This window comes from Phascolarctos cinereus, unplaced genomic scaffold (genome assembly GCF_003287225.1).
Source record: "Phascolarctos cinereus isolate Bilbo 61053 unplaced genomic scaffold, phaCin_HiC Scaffold_4;HRSCAF=312, whole genome shotgun sequence".
Taxonomy (NCBI): Eukaryota; Metazoa; Chordata; class Mammalia; order Diprotodontia; family Phascolarctidae; genus Phascolarctos; species Phascolarctos cinereus.
The window spans coordinates 391,641,613-391,663,557 of NW_027555847.1; the positions used below are offsets into that span (position 1 = coordinate 391,641,613).

Below are 21,945 nucleotides of genomic sequence, written 5' to 3' on the forward strand. Positions count from 1 at the left end.
TAGGAAATCACAAATCCTTTTCATATTCTTCTATTTTTTAAAAAGGAATGTTATTTAACATTTAAATAATAACTTATTATTATAAAACATCTTATTCACTATTTAATTAGATCCTCAAAGAACCCTGTAAGAGAAAGATTTGGGAATAGACTTGTGGTTTCAATGCTATGGGAACTCTCAATAACAAAACTCACTCAATTAATACAGTCTTGTGATTTATTGTCTTAGAGTTGCTTGTGTGATGTATCTAGGATCAAAAGCCAGTATGTGTCAGAGAAAGGACTTAAATCCAAGTTCTACTAACTCCAAGGCTGATTCATTATCCATCCACTTGAATAGGAAAGATAGAGATGGGATTATTATTCCTATTTAATATATAGATGAAATAGAAACTCAGACAAGTTAAGTTTAAGCATTAGATTGTGAGCTCCTAGATGGAAGAGACTATCTTTTGCCTTTCTTTGTATTTCCAATGCTTGGCACAGTGCCTGGCTCATAGTGGGTGCTTAATAAATGTTTGTAGACTGAATGATTTACTGAAATGGTTAGTTCAGGGCATGAACCCAGGTCTTTTAGCTCAAAACGCAATGTTCTTTCCAATACACTGGCCACTTGAAATCAAAATATGTCTCTAGTATGGCCCTGATCTAGTGACTCTACCAAAAGGAAATCAGATTAGTTTAGTATGGCTTTTTATTATTATTAGTTATCCTAATATCCGAAGGACTTCCAAAAGTTCAAAGTACATTTTTAAAAGTCATTTCATTGGATCTCAACAGCAGCTCTGTGAAGTAGGAAAAGCAAATATGAATCAGAATTTCAGAGTCAGAAATTAGATCCCCAAGGTAGTTTCCTGCCCCCGTTTCTAGATAGTCCCCTCAGCTCTCAGGGACCAATCTGAAGCAGAGCTGTGTGATGGGTGCTCAGGGGAGCAGGCAATTGAGGACACCCTGGCTGAGGAAGCAGCAGAGACCCAGCTGAGACACAAAAGAAGAGGGAACCCTCAATGCCATGGAGAGAAAGGAAATGAGAAAAGAGCACTAAGCTTGATTATTAGGGAATCATTAGTGATCCCTCCCCCAAAAGTGCTAGTTACAACAGACATGGGCTATAGAGAGTCTTTCCTCTCACCTCCTTTCATTATAATATCACCTATTTTCTACATATTTTATCCTATCTGCCAGAGAAGTGAATTTTATGCCAAAATATTTGCAACAGTCTATATATTTTTTACCTTTACTGTTTTCTTTATTTGAAAACTGATAATTGGATAGTTTGATTTTTTTAATAATGGCCCACATTTATGTAGCTCTTTAAGATTTTCAGAGTGCTATTAAATCACTTCTAATTTCATCACCACACTGGTAACTCAAGCCTTGACTGACACCATCTCCCTCAGCTGCCTCTTCTCTCTGATTGGAGGGTAGAGTACCAAACTCTTCCCAATGCCTTCCTTTACAGAGGGCAGAAACTGGACTTTTCAGCTCACTCCACTCTGTATTCGTTGCTCCGCCTTGTCTCAACTCCTTGGAACAAGATGCCCCCTCACTGGTTGTCCCATGGTCTTCCTTCCTCTCGTCCCTCACTTTCCTGCCTCTTTTTGTGTGTGTCTCTCTCTACTAGATTACAAGCTCCTTGAGGGCAGAGACTGTTGACTATTGCACCCCAGTGCTCAACACAGTAACTGGCGCTTAGCAGGTGCTTAATAAATGTTAATTGGAATGGATTGGATTAAATCAGTACCTAGAACATGGGCCCAAGAAGAAGCTTAAAGACTCACAATGCCACGTAGGAGAGGTTCTTCTCAACGGAACAAACCCAAGCGTGAGATCCCCAGAGGCTCCAAGTTACAGCTTGGCAAATAGCTTCCCAGGAAAGCTACGTGGAAGCCAGACTCAAAAACCAATATCCAAAGTTTGGAGCAACATTTCACAGTCACTCCTGGCATATCCACTTCAGGATCAGAGGGATGGTTCATTTGAAGCGAGGGTGTCAGTATAAGCTACAGCCCCTGTGTTGAAATACAAAACTACTGGAATAGTTTTCCATAAAAAAAAATACCCAGAAAAATATTTTTGAATGAACTACAAGATCCAGTGGATAGAGAGCCAGGTCTGGAGTCAGAAAGACCTGAATTCAAATTCAGCCTCAGATACATCCTAGTTATATTAACCTTTGCAAGTCACTTAAACCCCCCAGTTTTCTCATCTGTAAAATGAGAATAATAACAGCACCTACCTTCCAGGGTTGCTGCAAGGTTTAAATGAGATAGTAATTAAGGCACTTAGCATAAAGACTGGCATATATAATAAGCATTATATAAATGTTAGCTATTATTAGTATTACTTTATTAAATAATAGCATTAATTATTGATGGTATTATCATTATTACTATAATATTATAATAAGTAACAGTAGTAAAAGATACAAATCAGTAAGAACATAATTTCAATGTAAAATGTCAGTTAATTTATTGGTAAAAATCTGCTTTTTAAAAATGAAAAAGAGAAATCCTACATATTTGTTGAAACCATAATTGAAATAAAAAATCTTTCCAGAATAGCCTACAGTCAATTACCTCAACAAACCACAACTCCTTACCATGCAACAGAAAGAGAAATTGATCCCAAAACCACCCCCAACTAAGCCTTGGAGGTTGCTCATCTTTTATGTTTATTCTCTTCAGTAATTGTGAGTGATGAAACAAATAAAACTGGGGTCTCTGAGGTTTCTTTTCACCATTTCAATGCATTAAATTTGAAATCCGTTTTCATAAATGCAATCCACATTCTCTGATAACATGATATTTTATCAAATCTACGGAGAACCGTGCTTACCCAGCATCCTCCTGGAAGCCTTCCAGTTCATCTCTTTGCTCAGCTAAAGTTGATTCCAAATCCAAATATGTGCCATTGTGAGAAAGCTGTAGTGTGCAGTCGTCAAGCTAGAAAAGAAAACAACACGGGAGACTTATGGATTGATACAATCTGCTATGGGGAAAAAAAACCCCAACAACTTTGTCTTTTTTAAAAATCTCATTATGTTCCATTTAAATATTTTCAGAGTTACATTCTGGTACATTTACATTAAAACTGAAACCTCTACTACTAAAACATGTTGAATAAAAAATGTTCTAGAGTAATAATATTGAACATTATATAATAATTAAATTTTGCAAAGTAGTCTATAAACACTATCTCATATGAAGCTTGGAAAGACAAATGAAGGGTTTGTTTTGTTTTGTTTTTCACATATAAATTGTAAGTAAGCCATTAGCATTCTCTTGAAATAAAGCTAATGCTTATAGAAAAAAAGTTTGTAAGGGCTTTTGATACCAAGCTGTCCTGAATCTCCAAAACCTTTGACCTAGACTAGAGCACCAGGCATAAGCTAAAAGCACTTTTTACTTCATGCATAAAGATTCAATGTAACTGGCAAGTGTCTAATTTAAAGCTGAGCAAGTAAATAGCGAATCCAGAACTCAAATTCATGGATTTATCTTTTCACTAATAAAATTTCTACTTTGCTACTTTATACTAGGTACTGTGAAAGACACAATGAGATATAAAACAGTCCTTGCCCTCATTGGGAAAGCTGATGTATCCATAAAAAAGGTAATAAATTATAAGCACCAAACAAGTTGAAACAGACAATCAAAATACACACAAAACAAAACTACCACTGCCACACTCACATTATTAACCGAATAATATTTTAGAAAAATGGAAAAGGAGTTTTAGTTAGTCTATGATTCTATTTTTCACTAACATCCTCAATAGAGCTTGATTGAAGGAGCCTGTTCTTGAGTAGTGTGTTTGTACTCTGCATACCATACTATTCAGTTTTAGCATAATTGTGGAAACAATAATTATTTCTGAAAGCAATGGAAATTAATTGGGCTTGGTCAAGAAAGAACAGGACAGACAATGGATGGTTAGGCCCTCTGAAGGAAGAGAGGTAGTTAGTTTTTCCTGTATGAACCCTTTCCTGAGTCTCCCTACCCAAAATGATAATGCTTTCTCTTACTTGAAAATACTTTGTATTATTTATCTATCTATATGTTACATGCCCTGGACACTAAGCAGAATGCAGGCTTCTTGAGGGCAGAGACTTTCATTTCTGTCAGCATCTAGCTTAGTTCTTGCACGTCCCGACTGCATTTAATAAATGTGTGCTGAATTGTTGCATAAATTTTGTTGAGGAAGTGATAGTGGCAATAAGCAATAAACAATGTTAGACAACAGGTAGGCAGCATAATGGAGCTCTGGAAATCTGAAGAGGTGGATGTTCCAACATGTGTGGGAAGCACCATGTCGGAGAAGTGTGGCTTCAGGCAATTATGTAAAGGCTTAAGTGGGAAGACTATATCAGATCTGGCAACAATACTCAGGAAGACTAGGGGAAGTAAAAGAGGAATCTAGCTTCATAGAATCTGGAATAGCAGGCAAGGCCTCAAAGTAGAGACTAAAACAAAGACCATTTTTTAGAACTGGGATAGAAAGAAATAATAACTTGGTCACAAAGAACAAAGCAAGGGGCTAAGCTACTGGAACTAGGTACAAAGGCAAAGAAAAACCAGCAACAAGCTAGGCAAATCATGAGCCACCAAGTCAGAAAATGAAGAGCCTTTTTGTCTTCCTCACCTTGGGGCAAAATTGATAGAGCTAACCCTACTACTAAGGATTAAGTGACCCCACTAGCGGTGATGGGAGGGATTCAGTGATGGAAAACCAGTCAGTACAAGTCCCAACTCTAAGATAATCATCAGGTTTCTGAAGTCATGATAAATCATTGCATTGATCAAAGTTCTTAAATCTTTCAAAGTTGTTTAATTTTATATTATTTTAGTTATTATATAAATTTATTATATGAATTGTCCTACCAGCACTTCACTCTGCATCAATTTATGTAATCTCCCCAGATTTCTCTGAATCTGTACTTTCATCAATATTTTATGATACAATTCTATTCCATTATGCTCATATACCATAATTTGTTCAGTCATTTCCCAGCTGATACAGCTCACTTTGGTTCCAAATCATTATGATTCTTAGCATCCTCCACCACCAAAAAGCAATGAACCCAATTTATTAGCTATTCTGATTTTAAATTGTTTCCAAAAATTATTAACTATTTTAGGAATTATTAGCCATTAAATAATCTAATCACAGCATTTCAGGCAACTCTTTATCAGATAAGTAATTTGCTATAGCAAAAAGAACATATGAGGGGCAGCTAGGTGGTGCAGTGGATAGAGCACTGACCTCAGAGTCAGGAGGACCTGAGTTCAAATTTGGCCTCAGACACTTGACACTTACTAGCTATATAACCCTGGGCAAGTCACTTAACTCCAATAACCTCGCCCAAAAAAAACAAAACAAAACAAAACATGATTTGGAGTTAAGAGGATATGAGTCCTAATCTTGGTTCTGCCACTTAATACTTGTCTGACCTCAGATACTGAAGGCAGCATCTTTCAACTGATTGTTCAATCTTTAATTCTAGAAAGGGCCTTGGTCCAAAACCCTCCTTTTCATGTCTACTTAATACTTGTGTTACATTAGGTAAATCATTCAACCTCATTGGGTCTCAATTTTCTCATCCATAAAATAAAGGGGTTCAATTAGATGATCTTTGAGGTTCTTTCCAGCTCTATATCTATAATCCTTTAAGTTCCATATTCTTTGGGGCAAAGGGCTTGGCATCATTAGAAAAAAATAACATAAAAACACCAATCTAAAAAAAAAAAGTCAGAGAGGTCATTAAAACAATTATAGGTATCCCAGAAAAGGCTACCAGAAGCAGACAGATGCAAAAATTAACTCTTCCAAATCTTCAAAGTGTAAGTAATCCCTTTGCTATTAGATAGACTTTCTATATACAGAAAAAGATGAGGTAAGTGTGATTTTCTAACCCGAACCTGGAAAAACAAGACTAAAAAAAGTATGGATCAATATCATTAGTATTTAAAATAATTAAAATATTATAAAGAATATAGTAACAAAAATATACCATGATTAAATAGGATTTATATGTAGAATGCAAAAATAGCTTAATGTTAAAAATATAATATAATCATATGAAAATATATTTTAAATTATACAGTTATGTTGATAGATAAGTGAAGGTATTTAATAAACTATGGCACCCATTTATGTTAAAAGTCATTTTTAAAGTCAAATCAAGTCAACAAATTTATTAAGCAACTACTATGTGCCAGGCATGGTGCTAAGCACTAAGAATACAAAGAAAGAAATGGAAAAAGAAAAAGAACCCTGCTCTCTAGAAGCTCACAGTCTAATAGGGGAGAAAACATCCAACATGCATATACAATTACAACATACATAGGATGAACTGAGGAGAGTCTCGGAGGGAAGACACCAAGATTAAAGAGGACCAGGAAAGGGGTTTTTGGGGTTTGGGGGGTTTTTTTGGTGAGGCAATTGGGGTTAAATGACTTGCCCAGGGTCGGGTCACACAGCTAGTAAGTGTCAAGTATCTGGTCTAAAACTGTATTTGAGCTCAGGTCCTCCTGATTCCAAGGCTGGTACTCTATCTACTGCACCACCTAGCTGCCCCAGAAGAGGCTTCTTACAGAAGGTAGGATTTTAACTGGGAAGTAAAGCAAGTCATGGAAAGCAGGAGACAGATTGAAGAAGGAAGAGAATTCTAGGCATGAGGAACAGCCAACGAAAAGGCCAACATCAGGTTGGAGTGTCTTGTGCAAGCAACAGAGTGGAAACCACTGTCACTGAATTGCAAAGCACGTAGAGGGGAGTAAGGTGTAAGAAGCCTGGAAAGACAGGAAAGGACCAGGTCATGAAAGTGCAGCCAAACTGGATTTTACACAGTCGGCTCTACATTTTGAAAATATGAATTTGTTCCAACACAATTTATCTATTAGGAAATATTTTGAGCATAACTCAAATTTTGAGTTTGCTTCTGTGTGAATTTTCTCAAGAAACACCTCAAATGGAGAAAACAACAGTATTTCATAGTGACTCACAAGCTGCAACCTTTCTGACATCCACTTCCACAAGTAAACTCCAGGTTTTTGTCAAGGTGTAGTACTTTATTTATTGTCTATCTTCTGATGCAGTAAACCCTTGTGCCCACTCTGTGGGCACAAGAGGGCTGGTCCTCACCCTCCACCATGGTTGAGCACCACCTAAAATTTAGGCCTGCTCAACTTGTTAGATACTGTGACAGCTCAGGTCTCTGGGAACCAGGATGGAAGCTGAGTAGCAGCCCAATGCCTCAGATACTGCCACCCTTTATTATGGTATTTATGTGTTTCTTAACCATTTAACACACATAAAACTGTGTTACCGTTTCTATTAGGTTCCTATCTTTTTTAATGTTATCACTGACAAAGTTTTTGAGTGTTATGCCCATTATCTCATTTCCCCCCCAAGATCTGTGGTTTTTATTCCATAATTTTGCATAGTGTTGTTGGGAACACATATGTCGTATTATAACAGATTGACTGCACTTGATACTGAAGGCAACAAAGTTTATTAAATGGGGAAGGGGAGGAAAGAGAGGTCAAATGGTCAGACCTGCGCTTTACAAAGATTAATTTGAGCACTGAATGGCCTGGAGAGGCTTGAGCCAGGGAAACCAACAAGCAGGCTATTCCAACGATGCAACCTTGAAGTAATGACAATCCAGACCAGGGTAGTGGCAGTGACAGAGAAGAAAAGTGGTCATACACAAGTATAGATGCAAAGTATAAGAATAAAAGGATTTGGCCTTAATATGATTAAGAAATCTGTTTGAAAACAAAAGCTAACAATATAAAATTAAAGGCACTCCCATTCAAAACAAACATAAGACAGGGATATTCAATGACATGCATGAATTCTATTTACTGTGGTTTTAGAAATGTTGGCTGCAATGATACACAATGAAAAAAATAAATGAAATGAATAAGCTTTGGCAGCTTAGAGATTAAAATATCCCTATCTGCAGAAGACAAGATCACAGATCTAGAAAATCAAAAAGATACAAAAAATTGAAGTAATAAATTACTTTGTCAGATAATGAAGCATAATATAAACTTACAACATAATCTTCATTTAATTATATCTCGACAAAATTAGAAAAAAACTGATGAGAAGTAACATTTGCAACAATACAAAATTTCAAACATTTTACATTAACAATACACACAAGATCTATAGAAAGAAAACTCAAAATTTAATAGGAAATTAAGGAATAACTGAACAACTGAAGGGATATTCCTTGCAGATGCTTAGATAAAACTAATTTAGTAAAAATGTGAATTCTTTCCCAGTTATGTTATAAATTCATTACAAAACCTATAAAAATAAGAATAAGCTTCTTTGTAGAATGAGATGCATGATAAAAGTCATAAGGCAAAATGGATGGACTATCAAGAGAAACTATAGACTGGGGGGATTGAGGAAGTAGCAATTGTCCTGCAAGATTTCAAAATACATGACAAAATAATCTTTAAAAGTCTATCTGGGTTTCAGATAAAACATAAGAGGAAAGGGATCACAGTAACATAATATTAGAATCCATTACACACTAAATAAACGTTTGATACAGATCCAAGATTTAAACCAAGATTTAAAAAGTATTAGAGAAAGGAATAACTCGATAAAAATTGTTGGCTAAAAGTTCACAACCTTGAAGTCAACTTTGATTTATTATTCTCGTTAAGCCCCACGTCCAATCAGTTGCCAAGTCTTGTCAATTCTGTCTTCATGACATCTTTCCTATATGTGCCCTTCTTTCCTCTCATATAGACTTTCGCCTAGTTACTGAAACAGTCTTCTTACTGGTCTTTCTGCTTCCAGTCTTTCTCTCTCTCCTCTCCAACCCATCTTTCACACTGCTCCAAACTGATCTTCCTGAAAAAGAAAGGTCTGACTAAGTCACTCCTCACTCAAAATTCCACAATGGCTCCTTATAAATACAAAGTATAAAATACAAAGACTTTAGTCTGGAATTTAAGACCTTCTACAATCTGACTCCCACCTACATTTTAGGTCTTATTAACACCCTCTCTTCCACATATTCTCCATTCCAATCTAACTGGAATAGTAGCCATTACCCTATGCCTTTTCTTCCATGATTTTACAGAGGTTGTTCTGCTTGTCTGAAATGTACTCCATCCTCTCTTTGATGTCATAGAATCAATTCCTAGCTTTCTTCAAAGTACAACTGAGATACCATCTCCTACACAACATTTTTCCTAATCCCCTCCTCATTGTTAATGCCCATTTCCTCTTGAAATTACTTTGTATTCTTTTGTATTTACTTTGCCATATGTATAGTACTGCCCTGGCAACAGACCCTTGCTTTCCTATGACAGATCTAAGAACAGAGAAGTTTATCATCACTGCAATGTGGCCATGCAAAATGCCCTCACAGAATTATGAGAACCCCATCTGCTTCTATAGCAACAGTGGCAAAAGATGGGAAAAGATGTCAGAGGATGCTAAGTATCATAACAACCTGGAAACAAAGTGAGTGTACATTGACTGGGAAATGGCTGAACAAATTCTATTTAAAAACTGATGGAAGCACAGATTCAGAGAAACCTGGGAAGATTTATATGAACTGATGAAGAGGCAGAGCTAGTAGAATAATTCATGCAATAACTGCAATAATGTAAAACTAAAAACTCCAAAAGACTTAACCTAGATCAATGTAATAACTAATCATGACTTCATAAGACTGATAAAACACACTTCCCACCACTTGGCAAAAAGGTGGTGGACTAGAGTGCAGAATGAAACATAAATTTTCAGACGTTGTATGGACCTGTTTTGCTTAATGATATTTATCTGTTATAAGAAAGGGCTTCTATTTGCAGAAGAGGGGATTGTGGGAGGTGGGGAGAAGTGGTGGGTAGGAATAACAATTTTAAAAAAGAAAGAAAAGAACATCAATGAAATATCTAAAATAGAAGAGAGCAGAAGGAAGTTCAGAAGGGGAAACAGACAAGTAGGTTGGTTTTCTGACTAACATGTTAAATTTAACAAATATACTTCTTTTTTAAATTATGCAATGGAAGTTCAGAGTTTTAAATACAAACTTCTCTTTCTCTTATTTGTATGTCAAAATGTCCATAATAGCTGATGTTTGTTCTGTTCATAATAAAAAATAAAAATGAAAATTATTTTAAATTTAAATCACCAAGATATTATTATAGGAGATGTCCCAGACGTTTTCTTTCTGGCCTAAAGAATGTAAACCAACAGTAAAAGTAAATGTATCCTTTGGAGAGAGAAATCCCAATAGAAGAATGTGTTAAGAACTATGTTGATATCAGTCTTTGTTATTTTAATAATGTTCTCAGATGAAAAAATCAAAGCTATCTATGGTCAATATGAAAAAATGCTCTAAATCACTATTGATAAGAGAAATGCAAATTAAAATACCTCTGTAGTACCACCTCACACCTATGAGATTGGCAAATATGACAGAAAAGGAAAGTGAATGCTAGAGGGGATATGGAAAAACTAACACTAATACATTGTTGGTAGAGTTGTGAACCGATCCAACAATTATGGAGAACAATTTGGAACTATGTCCAAAGGGCTATAAAACTGTACATGACCTAGGCAGTGCTCTTTCTGGGAGATGGCTGCCCCCTATTTGTGTCTTATTTCCTTTTTACAGGGCTTTGAGAGATCTCAAAAGGTTGAAAGAGCTCCTAGAGGTTCAGCAGCAAGCCCAGAAAGAAACTGATCCTGAGGAGTGACAAGCTTGACCCATCAAAGCACAGAACTCAGCTAGCAACTAAGACACCATACCTTATAGGCAAGGGCATCATCCTGCACATCCAAGAGCCATGCCACACCTAAAAGTGAACCTGATCAAACTAAGGATTAGTTGGATATTTGGGGGAGGATATCTTTGTACTTTGGTTCTTGATATATCTTTTTAGGTAATATCCCTTGACCATGGGTGTTAATTGGCTATCCATGATACTGAGGAGCTATCAACTGGTTAAACTGATAGTGTGATACTAATTCCTGGTTTCAATGTTATTGAAGGTCAAGCCAATAGCATTAGGAGACCCCACAGACCCTCAGGTATGCTCCTAGAATCCTGAGGGGAGTTGTAATCCCTGAACCCTGATGATCCAATCTGCTAGTACATATGTAGGTTGGGAGAGGAGGTTCAGAATCTATTACTACTCAACTATGACCTAGAAAGCGGATGTGGGAATGAAGACTGTCCTTGGTCTGATCCCATGCCTTATGACTTGATGCCCTATGATAGACTCTAATGCCAACCTTTCCCATAAATAATTCTACAGGCAACAGGCATCTTGTTCTCCATCATGCACTTTAAGAGTTTTACCACTGATATTGCAATAAATACAATTCTGACCGTACTGTGGTAATGCATAGGCTAGAATTCCTTTTCTTTGTTCAGGGCTTCAGTAACCATGATACTGTTAGGGAACTCCAGGACAGAAGACAGAGTTGTAGGGCTATGACAGAGGCTCAGATTGCAGCACTATGATAACAGTGGGCTAGTGGGAAGGATTTAGGGACAGTGACAATAGCAGTCTAAGAGGATTTGAGATCCAGTTGCAGGGTGACTTAAGAAGTTTACACTATAAAATCTGCAGCCTAGATTTTAGGGGGTGAAGATAGTAGAGACTGATGAAGGAATCAATGATAGAATGATAGAATGATAGAATGAGAAAACTCTCCTTATGGAGTTAAATTCAACAACAAATATTTATCACTGATTTGTAATTGCATGGCCACTCTCTGTAAAGGGGTCAAGGTGGATCATTAAGCAGCCTAATTTTCTCTGTGGAAGTAGATAGCCTCTTTACAGAAAGGGGACACGAGGTCACTCTGGGATTCTTTTTACAACCCTTGTGATAGACAGTCCACTTAAAAAGATACGACAGAAGCAGACTTAATAAATAACAAGAGAAAGGATATCTCATCCATCTCCTGGATAATTTATACTCTTCTCTTTGTACTTTAATCCAGTGAAGTGGAGGGTTACTGGGAACTATTTAATGACTACTATGGTTTGGGTTGCAGGTCCCATGTAAGATAAAGTGATCTTTTGTGTCTTCAATTAAATATATGAATAACTTGAACTTCTTCCGTATGAAAGGAGTTGAGACAAATACATACCGCTGTTACTCTTAAAATCAGATTTAATAACAACATTTTTAATACTGCTCTTCAGAAGTTTAAAAGAAAAAAAAACCTGACAATTCAAAACATACTATAGCTCCTTTTGATATATACAGTAAAATTTCTTAATGAGAATTGATTCTGAAGACACAATTCTCTATCAGAATCACATTTCAAGAGTGAGAGTCCTTCCTTGTTGACTTCTGAGCGGTCCCACTCTCCCTTCCCTCAAGGCTAGAGGCACTGTACACCCAGTAACATGCAGGCTGCATATCTGAGGTACAAATCACCTCCTCTCCTCCCAGGTGAATAAGCTATAGGGGCTAACAGCACAGCCTTCCCCTTCAGCCTGGACAAGGCCCTGCTCCGCCTTCTAGACTACTATATTCTTCTACTAAACCATCATAGCCACTGATGATAATCTCTAGCGCTAAAGGTTGATTTTGTTAAAAGGTTACTTGGACTCAAAGGATTTATTTATCAAAGTGTGTGTATGTGTGTGTGTATACACACACACACACACACACACACACACACATATATACATAAATGTGTGTTAATATGTACCGTCATCTCCATCTTTTAAGACAAAAAGAAACCATTCATGAAGCTGCTCCTTAATTCTGTGCAGTCTATAGTGGGCATTTTGTGAATAGAATCAACTGTCTCATTTCACAACAGAAATAACAATAAGAGCTTGCATTCATACAACAATGTACAGGCACAAAACAGTCTGTATATAATTATCTTATCTGGTCATTGCAGTAACCCTGTAAAAGGAAATTGAAGTGCAGAGACTAAGATACTTGCCCAAGGTGACAAGTCATAGAGCAAGGATTCAAAATGAGGTTTTCTTACTCTATATCTAATACACACTACCTCCAAGTCAGCAGAATAGTTTTCTTTGATCAAAAGAAAGCTAGTACCCCAACACCTAAGTAAAGGAAAAACCCAGAGTAGGTTTTTCCTGGTTCTTCCTGGAAGACTCATCTTCCTGAGTTCAAATATGGCCTCAGACACTTACTAGCTATGTGACCCTGGGCAAATCACTTGACTATGTTTGCCTCAGTTTCCTCAACTGTAAAATGAATTGAAGAAGGAAACAGCGAAGCATTCCAGTATCTTTGCCAAAAAAACCTCAAATGGGGTCACAAAGAATCAGACACAAGTGAAATACGACTAAACAACAACTCTCCTTGATAAAAAAGAAATTAAATCTTTTATGTCTGTTTTGAAATTGATTTTCCCAAAGAGTTCCTTATAGCTGACAGAAATTCCAGAAACTGTAATACTTATGCAGTACCTATCATCAGCCTAGCCCCAGGACTGACCAATATATTCCCTAATCCAGCTAAAGTTGCTAGTCTGGGCTCAGCAGGAACATTAACCAATATCAGTGGACTAAGCCAGAGCTCTGATTTCCTACAGTCTAGCCAAATTTAAAAAGCAAACTCTTGAGGCAACAGTGATAAGACTTTGTCAAACACAAAAGGGCCTTGAAAGGAACCACCAAAATCTCCTTCCACTAAAATAAAGACTTTCAGTAGACCTTCTTCTGGCTCCAAAATGATGTTTATGCCAGGGTTCTCCAGCTCCATTGGGCTTTTAGCAGTTTTAACAGGGCCACAAAGATTGTCTGGGTTTTTTCATTTAGTCAGCTCTAAAAAAGCTTGGGCTCCACTTTCGCTTAAATGGTGCTTCTGTTGCTATGCAACCATGAATCCTTCAGTTTTCTGAAACATTGTGGTTCCTTCTAAATATACAGTGGAAAACACTCAGATTCAAGGGGACCAGCAGAGCAAGCAAAGAAAACTCTCTTAAGCACAGCTACCTAAAAACAAGGCCAAACATCCCTTTTACATTTCTTACCAAATATGACAAACAGCTCTTCTAGTTCTTATTATCTTCAATCTTTCAAAATGGAAGGGGGTGGGGGACAGGGAGAGAAGCAATCCTCAACAGATCAAAAAGAAGAGCAGACAGAAACACTGTTGTGTCTTCTACTCATCACAGGTGAAACACATGCATTATCCTAAATACAGGCATGTCCCTAACTTACAAACATTTGGTTTACAAGGGACTCAAACATATAAACAGGTGACAGAGTAATAACTGGCCACAGTCCTTGACCCCTTAGAGACAATTGCCCTTCATTTCTTCATTCACAACATCTGGGTGGTAATAACCTAGAGTGTAAACTGTCAGACCACTTTAAAGAACAAACAAGTTACTAGTATCCACGGATATCAACCCTATCTGCTCCCTTTTTGCCCCAACCTCTATCACTCAGGCTGTTGGGGAGATGTGTTCTCAGAGTCCCAGCCTGAAAACTGGAATCTACTTTCCCACAAAAATAATATTAATAATAAACTCTTAGTAGAAAATAAATAAAATGGGGAGGGGGAAGGAGTAGTTATGACAGACAAGTGGTCATCCAGAGTGCTCCATTGGCACCCTTCAAATGATAGAAGGAAGAAAAGTAAGCCTCCAAAACACAAGGAGGACCTTGTAGCTAACTTTTGGAAGCATGTGGACAAAGTCACACATGGACAAGGATGGCTGGTTGGCTATCTATATCTATAGATATCTATATCACTGCATGGAATTCCCAAAGTTAAGAAATCATAGATCCATATGAGTAATGGTGAGCATTAGAGTTCCTGTCTTTCATAAACTGTCAGGTGACAAATGTCCATTCAGGAGAATCCAATCAATTAATTGTACATGACTGAACTCTAAACCATTGTCACAAATGAAACTGGTGCTCACAATTGCCTGGAAACAACACTGATCTGAAAAAAAAAATTTCAATAGCTGTTGACTTACCAAATCTTCATAATCTCTGAGCTGCACAGAACAATTAAGTACCAATCATCCCTGTTGAACTGTCTGCCACTCAGACGGTAACTGCAAATTATTTCAAGGAGCCTAGAAGAGGATGAGCTTTCATCCTAATACATTTATTTAATTAAAAAAGAAAAGCAGATAAGTGACTTCACTAGGATCAATCTAGTATCATCCTGGAGGCCATCTCCAGTCATCCTGATCTATATCTTGCCACTGGACCCAGATGTTTCCAGAGGAGAGATTGAGGCTGGTGACTTTGCACAGCCCTGCCTCACTTAAATCCAATTCACTTGCAAGTCATGACATCACCTTCCTCATGTCATGGTCCTCTTGGAAAACGAAGAACTAATAACAACAACTGCTATCATCCCAGCTAGGGAAAACATCTTTAACTACTGATAACCAATCCAGTTCTCTTTCCAACACACCACAGCTGCCTCACTATGCTTCCCACAATGTTCTTCCAAATTTAACAACCGATGGGAAAAACTATTTGCGGTTAAGATAGCTGGTAATAGTCTGGCACCAGTAATTTATAAAGAAATGTTGCATATCTATTAGAATAATACTCAGTACACAGAGGGTAATCAAAGGGCAGGAATGAACAATTTCTGAAGAAAGAAATACAGATCATTAATAATGACAGCAAAGGTTGTTCAAATTCTCTAATCAGAGAAATGCAAATAAATATAGTCTTCAGATACCACTTATACTCATCCAATTGAAAAATAAATAAATGATAAAAATTCAATGTTGATAGAGCAATGAAAAATTCAGGCACATTCAATATTTACAGCAGATTGTATCCAAATCTTGAAATACAATTTGACAATAAACTTTGTAAGCACACGGAAAATTTTAGATGAAGATAACTAACCAAATGTGTTGTTGCTGTCCTTATTTTGTTCAAAGAAGCTATGCATTTAATCAAAATATACACTTTTAAAATTTTATTTGGTAATTAACTCCATATTTGGTTTATTAGTATGTTGCAAGTTTTGCTGAAAATTTTTAATGCATTTGAAAATCAAAAGCCAAAAATGAATTAATGTAGCTTCTTTATTTTCTATATTCCAGAAGAATAAGAGTCTACAGCAATACATGATGTTGGTCTATTTGTGTCAGAAAGTAAGATTTAAATACAGAAATTAGAGCTCAGAGCTTACATATGTGTGTTTCTTTAAGGTTCACAAAACATTTTGCTCAGAGGACATCTTTTTCCTCTACAAATCTATTTATGAAAAAAATTATTTACAAAACAGTAGTTTCAGCCAATTAAATATGAAAGGAAAAGTATTTTAACAAAATGCTAGAAAGCCATGTTTTCCAGAGTTTTTCTTTCTTTTCTAAATGCTTTCATTTTAATCTCCTGCACTCCTTCCCACCCTGATGGAGATACTGACTAACCATTGGACAAATATGAGATGAAGGAATATGTCTTGATCAGAATGTCCAAAATTCTGAGGTTTATTTTGCACAGAGATAAGCTATGTATCATAGTTTCCTTAGGCCAGTTAAGTAGCTTTATTTTATTTACTCTAGTTATTTATTTATGTCACCTGGTTACATTTGTAGGAAGAATGTCAATATGATGTGGTTCATGTCTAATTTATTTAAGATTTACACCCTACTTACATCTGTAAAGAGCTAAGGCAAATGAAAAGTACAGTTCAAGGTAAGACATTTAAGGATAAAAATAGTAAAAACAGTTGATCTGAAGGAACAGAGCAGAAACAGAATCCTTCAGGCACCAGAGATAAATAGATTACCACTACATATGATTAAATTTTCTGCTAAGGCAGAAGTGAGAGAGAAATATTGAGTTACATCCATTTCCTGATAAAATAAAATATTCAAATTCTGAGAAAGATTTTTTTTCCTGAAACTAAACTAAGAATTTAATCATCAATGCTTATACAAAGAATACTGAAGAAATATCATGTACTGTCGTACAACCAAGTTTTATAAAAGAGAATATTTTCAGAGAGTTCTTATAACAAGCCCCTAGAAACAACCCAAAACACCAACAATGCATGTCAGACCAAAGAGTTCTTGGAGGACAATCCCTTCATTTTACAGATTAGAGAACTGAGGCCCAAAAAGAGAAAGAATCCATGTTTATGGAGGTAACTACTGGCAAAAATGGAAGTAGAGTCATATTTCTAACTCCCAGAGCAGTAATTGATTTCATTATACCAACCTTTTTGGGGGGCATATGAATTCAATTCAAAAGAAATGTATTGGGGCAACTAGGTGACGCAGTGGATAGAGCACTGGCCTTGAAGTCAGGAGGGCCTGAGTTCAAATCTTACCTCAGACCAAACACATGACACTTACTAGCTGTGTGACCTTGGGCAAGTCACTTAACCCCAATTGCCTAAAAAAAAATTTATTATATACCTACCGTATGCAGCTGTGTTAGGTGCTGAGGATACAGAGATACAAACCTGGGAAGGGTTTAAGAACTAGTCTTAGCCATGACCTATGTGTGATCCTGTTATATTATGACACTGCCCCTGCCTTCAAGGAAGAAGGAAGGAAGGAAAAGGAAGGCACAAAGGAAAAGCTTACTAAGCATCTACTACATGCCAGACACTTGGCTAAACCCTTTATAAATATTACCTCATTTGAGTCTCACAACAATCCTGGGAGGTAAGGGCTTACTAACTTAAGTGACTTAGCCAGAGTCACACGGCTAGTAAGTTTCTAAGGCTGAATTTGAACTCAGGTCTTCCTGACTCCAAGCCCAGAGCTCTCTCTACTGTATCACCTAGCTGCCTGGCTTGCCTTGAATCATAACCCATTTGAAGACATTTATTTCAAGAGTCTGAAATAGCATACAGTCCAGACCCTTTGCTTTCTGCTGGTCTAACTTAATGCAAGAATAGATCTTGGCAAACCTAGATGAATGGATGGTTTCCCAATTAATGAATGTTCTCAATGCGCTTTGAAAAGATTTTGGATCTCATTCAGCTAATGAACAAATCTTCTGACAAGTAGCTGAAGTGACACAACCTGGGTCCTTAGTTTCTTCACCTGTAAAATGAGGGCACTGAACAAAGGAGACATCCTCTGACATCCCTTCCAGGTCCACGGGACAGGTCTCAGGTCTGTGATTCTGTGATCCTAAGATATTCCATACCATATCTGAAGGGCGTAAACGACATTCTGCTATGGAGAAGCTACCCCTGTATTCTTTGTGCTCAAGAAAGAGATCAGCCCACTTCAGTGTGGGCATAAGTACCAGGAGGTCACAACAGGAAGTCACTTTTTTTTCTTTCAAAATGGAGTTCTGGATCTCCTCATGCTGTAGGACAAAGTATCTTAAAAATTTTTGTGTTATGGGTTCCTTTAGCAGTCCAGTGAAAACTACAGACCCCTTCTTGGAATAACAAAGTAAATGCTAAATTTCAATTTGAAATTAATGAAAATAAAGATATAATTTTTTCCTGTCCAAGTTCATGAACCCCCTGAAATCTATCCACGGACAACATATGGGGTCTGTGGACTCCAGGTTAAGAACCCTTATTCTAGTGATTCATTGAGATTTCCAAGTACTAGTCAACAAACAGGGATGACCTGGAAATGTCCATATTACTAGTTGAAGTAGATAGATATAGATATAGATATAGATATAGATATATATAGATATAGATATAGATATAGATATAGATATAGATATAGATATAGATATAGATATAGATATAGATATGCATGTGTGTATGGACATATACATATATGTGTATGAGTATATATAGTTATACATACATACATACATACATAATCTTAGAAAAACCAATTGAAGTAAGTTAAAGGATATAGGATAGTGGAAAAGGTATGATCCCTGGAGTCAGAAAACCTGGGTTTAATACCTGACTATAAAGCTTACCACCTGGGTGACTTTCCACAAATCACTTAAATTCCTTTGGTGTCAGTTTCTTCATCTGTAGGAGAGGGTTCACCTAGAAGATATCTAAGGTTCCTTCTAGCACTAGATCTTTTAAAAGTAATACTAAGAGGACAACTACAGCTGAACTATAAATACAGCTGGACCACAATCATCTGTAAAATGAGAGGGTTGGACTAAATGACTGCTAAGATCACTTCCACTTCTAAAATCCTATGATACCATGATCCCATAAAAGTGAGACAAACTAGGAGATGGGTTAGGACACAGAGATCTATGAAGTAAGACTTGAAAATGTAGGAGAACCATGATCAAAGGGAGGTATGGATATGAAAGTGGTACTACAAGTTTGTCCTACCCTTTCATTCTTGTTCAGGAACTGAACCAACAAGCCAAGGGGACAAAGTTATATTAAACCTAAGTATGATTTTTTTCTATTTCATTGTTTCTTAATTTATATAATAAAACAAGCATTTCCATAACATAGTACAATAAAAAAGATGATTGCACGTGAAACTGCAAATCTACATTGTACAACTTGCTGTTCCTTTCAAATATACAACAAAATTGTCGTGTAAAATTTCTGGGTTTTTTTTATTTTTTTACCCTCAAAACATCAACACTGTAAGTGGCTAATAAGCTATCCCAGAGGAAAAAGAAGTAGATTTATGTGCACAGTAGATTCCCTTCTACCCAACAGACTATAAGGATTGGTCCACTTCAGAATAGACACATGAGTCAACACATTGGCATTGGAATTAGAAAGAAACCAAAGAAAAAGGGAAGAAATAAGTGACATCCTTTTCAGAACTCATCACCCAAGTTAGAATGCTTCATCATATGCACAAAACTATCTTAGTGGGTTAGCTTAATCAGCAAATAGTAATGTAAGAATGGAGGAGATATATTAATTTATAAATGCCCCAGATAGAAGACTCTTCTGAAGGAGAGTGATTTTGGACATTATGAATAAAAAGTATCAATCTATCATCCCCTGTACATTAGAAGGGCTTCACAATCCCTAACAGATAGAAGGAATCCATCCCTGGGAGAAAAGTATATCACAGTGATTGATGTCTCTTTAATAAAAAAAATATAAAGGAAGCTGTGAAGAAACTCGGCATATGAATCTGAAGACGTGCTATTCTGATGAAAGTAATGATTGGGAGGCATAGGAAGTAAAGAATCCCAAGTCCTGATGTTGCCAATATACACATAAATTCACAGGGAATGGGTATTTGGAAGGGAAACACACATCCAAGAACATCAAACTACAAGGAAAGCTATACTTTGTTGGGGATGTAATTTGGTGTAGTGTAAAGAATAATGAAATGGGAGTCAGAAGATTTATGTTTTGTTCCTGGCTCTTCTACAAACTAGTTCTGTGACCTGGAATAAATCACTTCATTCCCCTGAGTTTCCTTTTCTTCATCTGGAAAATGAGGAGGTTGTATTAGACCTTAACCCAGGGTCTGTGTTTTGTTTTTTGTAAACTGTTTTGTTATCTGTATTTCAATATAATTAGTTTCCCTTGTAATATTATGTATTCTATTTAAAATCATAATCCATAGGTTTCACCAAACTGCCAAATGAGTCCACAACACAAAAAAAAAAAGTGTACAGAACACCTGAATTTGATGATTTCTATAGCTCCTTCTAGCCCTAGTATTCTATCTAGCACACAGAGCAAGATTCAAAGGACTGGAAGACTCATCAAACTCACTGGTCTCTATTTACATTTGCTGATTTAGATAGAAACAAATTATACAGCTGGAACAACTGTGGAAAAAGTCTCTAGAGACTGAAGTTTGAAGCAGGAAAGTGAAAAGCTTGGGGGCACAGACAGTGTTTTGTTTGGTTGGTTTTTTTAATCCCTTCTGCCTTTTAATGGCCAAAACCATGGAAGAGAAAGGAGTTTGTGGGAAGTGAACATCTATGTACAAAGACGGTGCTGATGAGATAGATTTGTTTTCTGCGACTATTGCAACTGTTCCTAGCAAAGAATGGTGCCCCTCAGAGACTAAAAGGGAACAATTTGACAGACTTGTCCATCTGATCTGCAGGGCTTAACACTAAATTTTAAGTGGGGATAAGAAAACAAAAGGCTTAGATGAAACTACAAAACCGGCTATTATAAAGGATATTATGTGATCACTACAGTAAAGAGGAACAATAATCATCAGAGAAGCAGTACCCAGCAACTCTCTGAGAAGGAAAAGAAGAAGAGTGGAAATAACACCAGATTTGCTGTCCAAAGGCCTCAATTCAAATGCTACAGTGGCTATTTTGGGGGGTTGTTCAGCTGTTTTCAGTCATGTCTGACTCTTTGTGACCCCATTTGGGGTTTTCTTGGCAAAGATACTAGAATGGTTCGCCATTTCCTTCTCCAGCTCATTTTACAGATGAGGAAACTGAGGCAACCAGGATTAAGTGACTTGCTCAAGGTCACACAGCTAGTAAGCATTTGAGGTCATATTTGAACTCAGGAAGATGAGTCTTCCTGACAGGCCCAGAGCTCCATCCATTGTGCCACCTAGCTGCCCAGAGAGACCATTTACTACCTGCATAATCTTGGGCAAGTGACTTCATCTCTCTGGGCCTCAGTTTCCTCATCTACAAAATAAGACAGATGAACTAGATAATCTCTGAAATGCCTTCCAACTCTAAATCTACGATCCTTTGACCCCATAATATAACCGGGTGTTTGTTAATCAGGGGTAGAATTTAGAGTCTCAGATTTTTTTTGATGCATATGCTATGCATATGCATATGCATATGCTATGAAATCATAGGTCACAAAGTACAAAACTTAGGTAACAAGTAGCACAATACTCTGAACACCAAGGGTGGTTTCAGAAAGGGGGAGGAGGGAGGAAAGAGCATCAGAAGCTGCTGATAGGTGAAGGAACATGAGGTATAAAAAAGGCTACTTTCTTTGGCAATTAGGAAGTCATAGGTGACCCAAGGGAGAGAAATTTATTAAAGTAGTAGAAGTAGAAAACACATGGCAAAGGACACAGGAAGTGCTGGAGAATAAGCAAAAGT

General features: G+C 36.9%; 1 protein-coding gene across 7 annotated transcripts in view; it reads right to left on the bottom strand.

Moving 5' to 3' along the window:
• FHOD3 (formin homology 2 domain containing 3) overlaps positions 1-21,945 on the bottom strand; it is a 717,939-nt gene that overhangs the window by 612,977 nt on the left and 83,017 nt on the right. For all 7 annotated transcript variants that reach the window (XM_020985701.2, XM_020985700.2, XM_020985699.2 and 4 more), the window contains exon 2: positions 2,838-2,944. In XM_020985701.2, the coding sequence (XP_020841360.1) occupies positions 2,838-2,944 (107 nt within the window). The remainder of the gene's footprint in view (positions 1-2,837; positions 2,945-21,945) is intronic.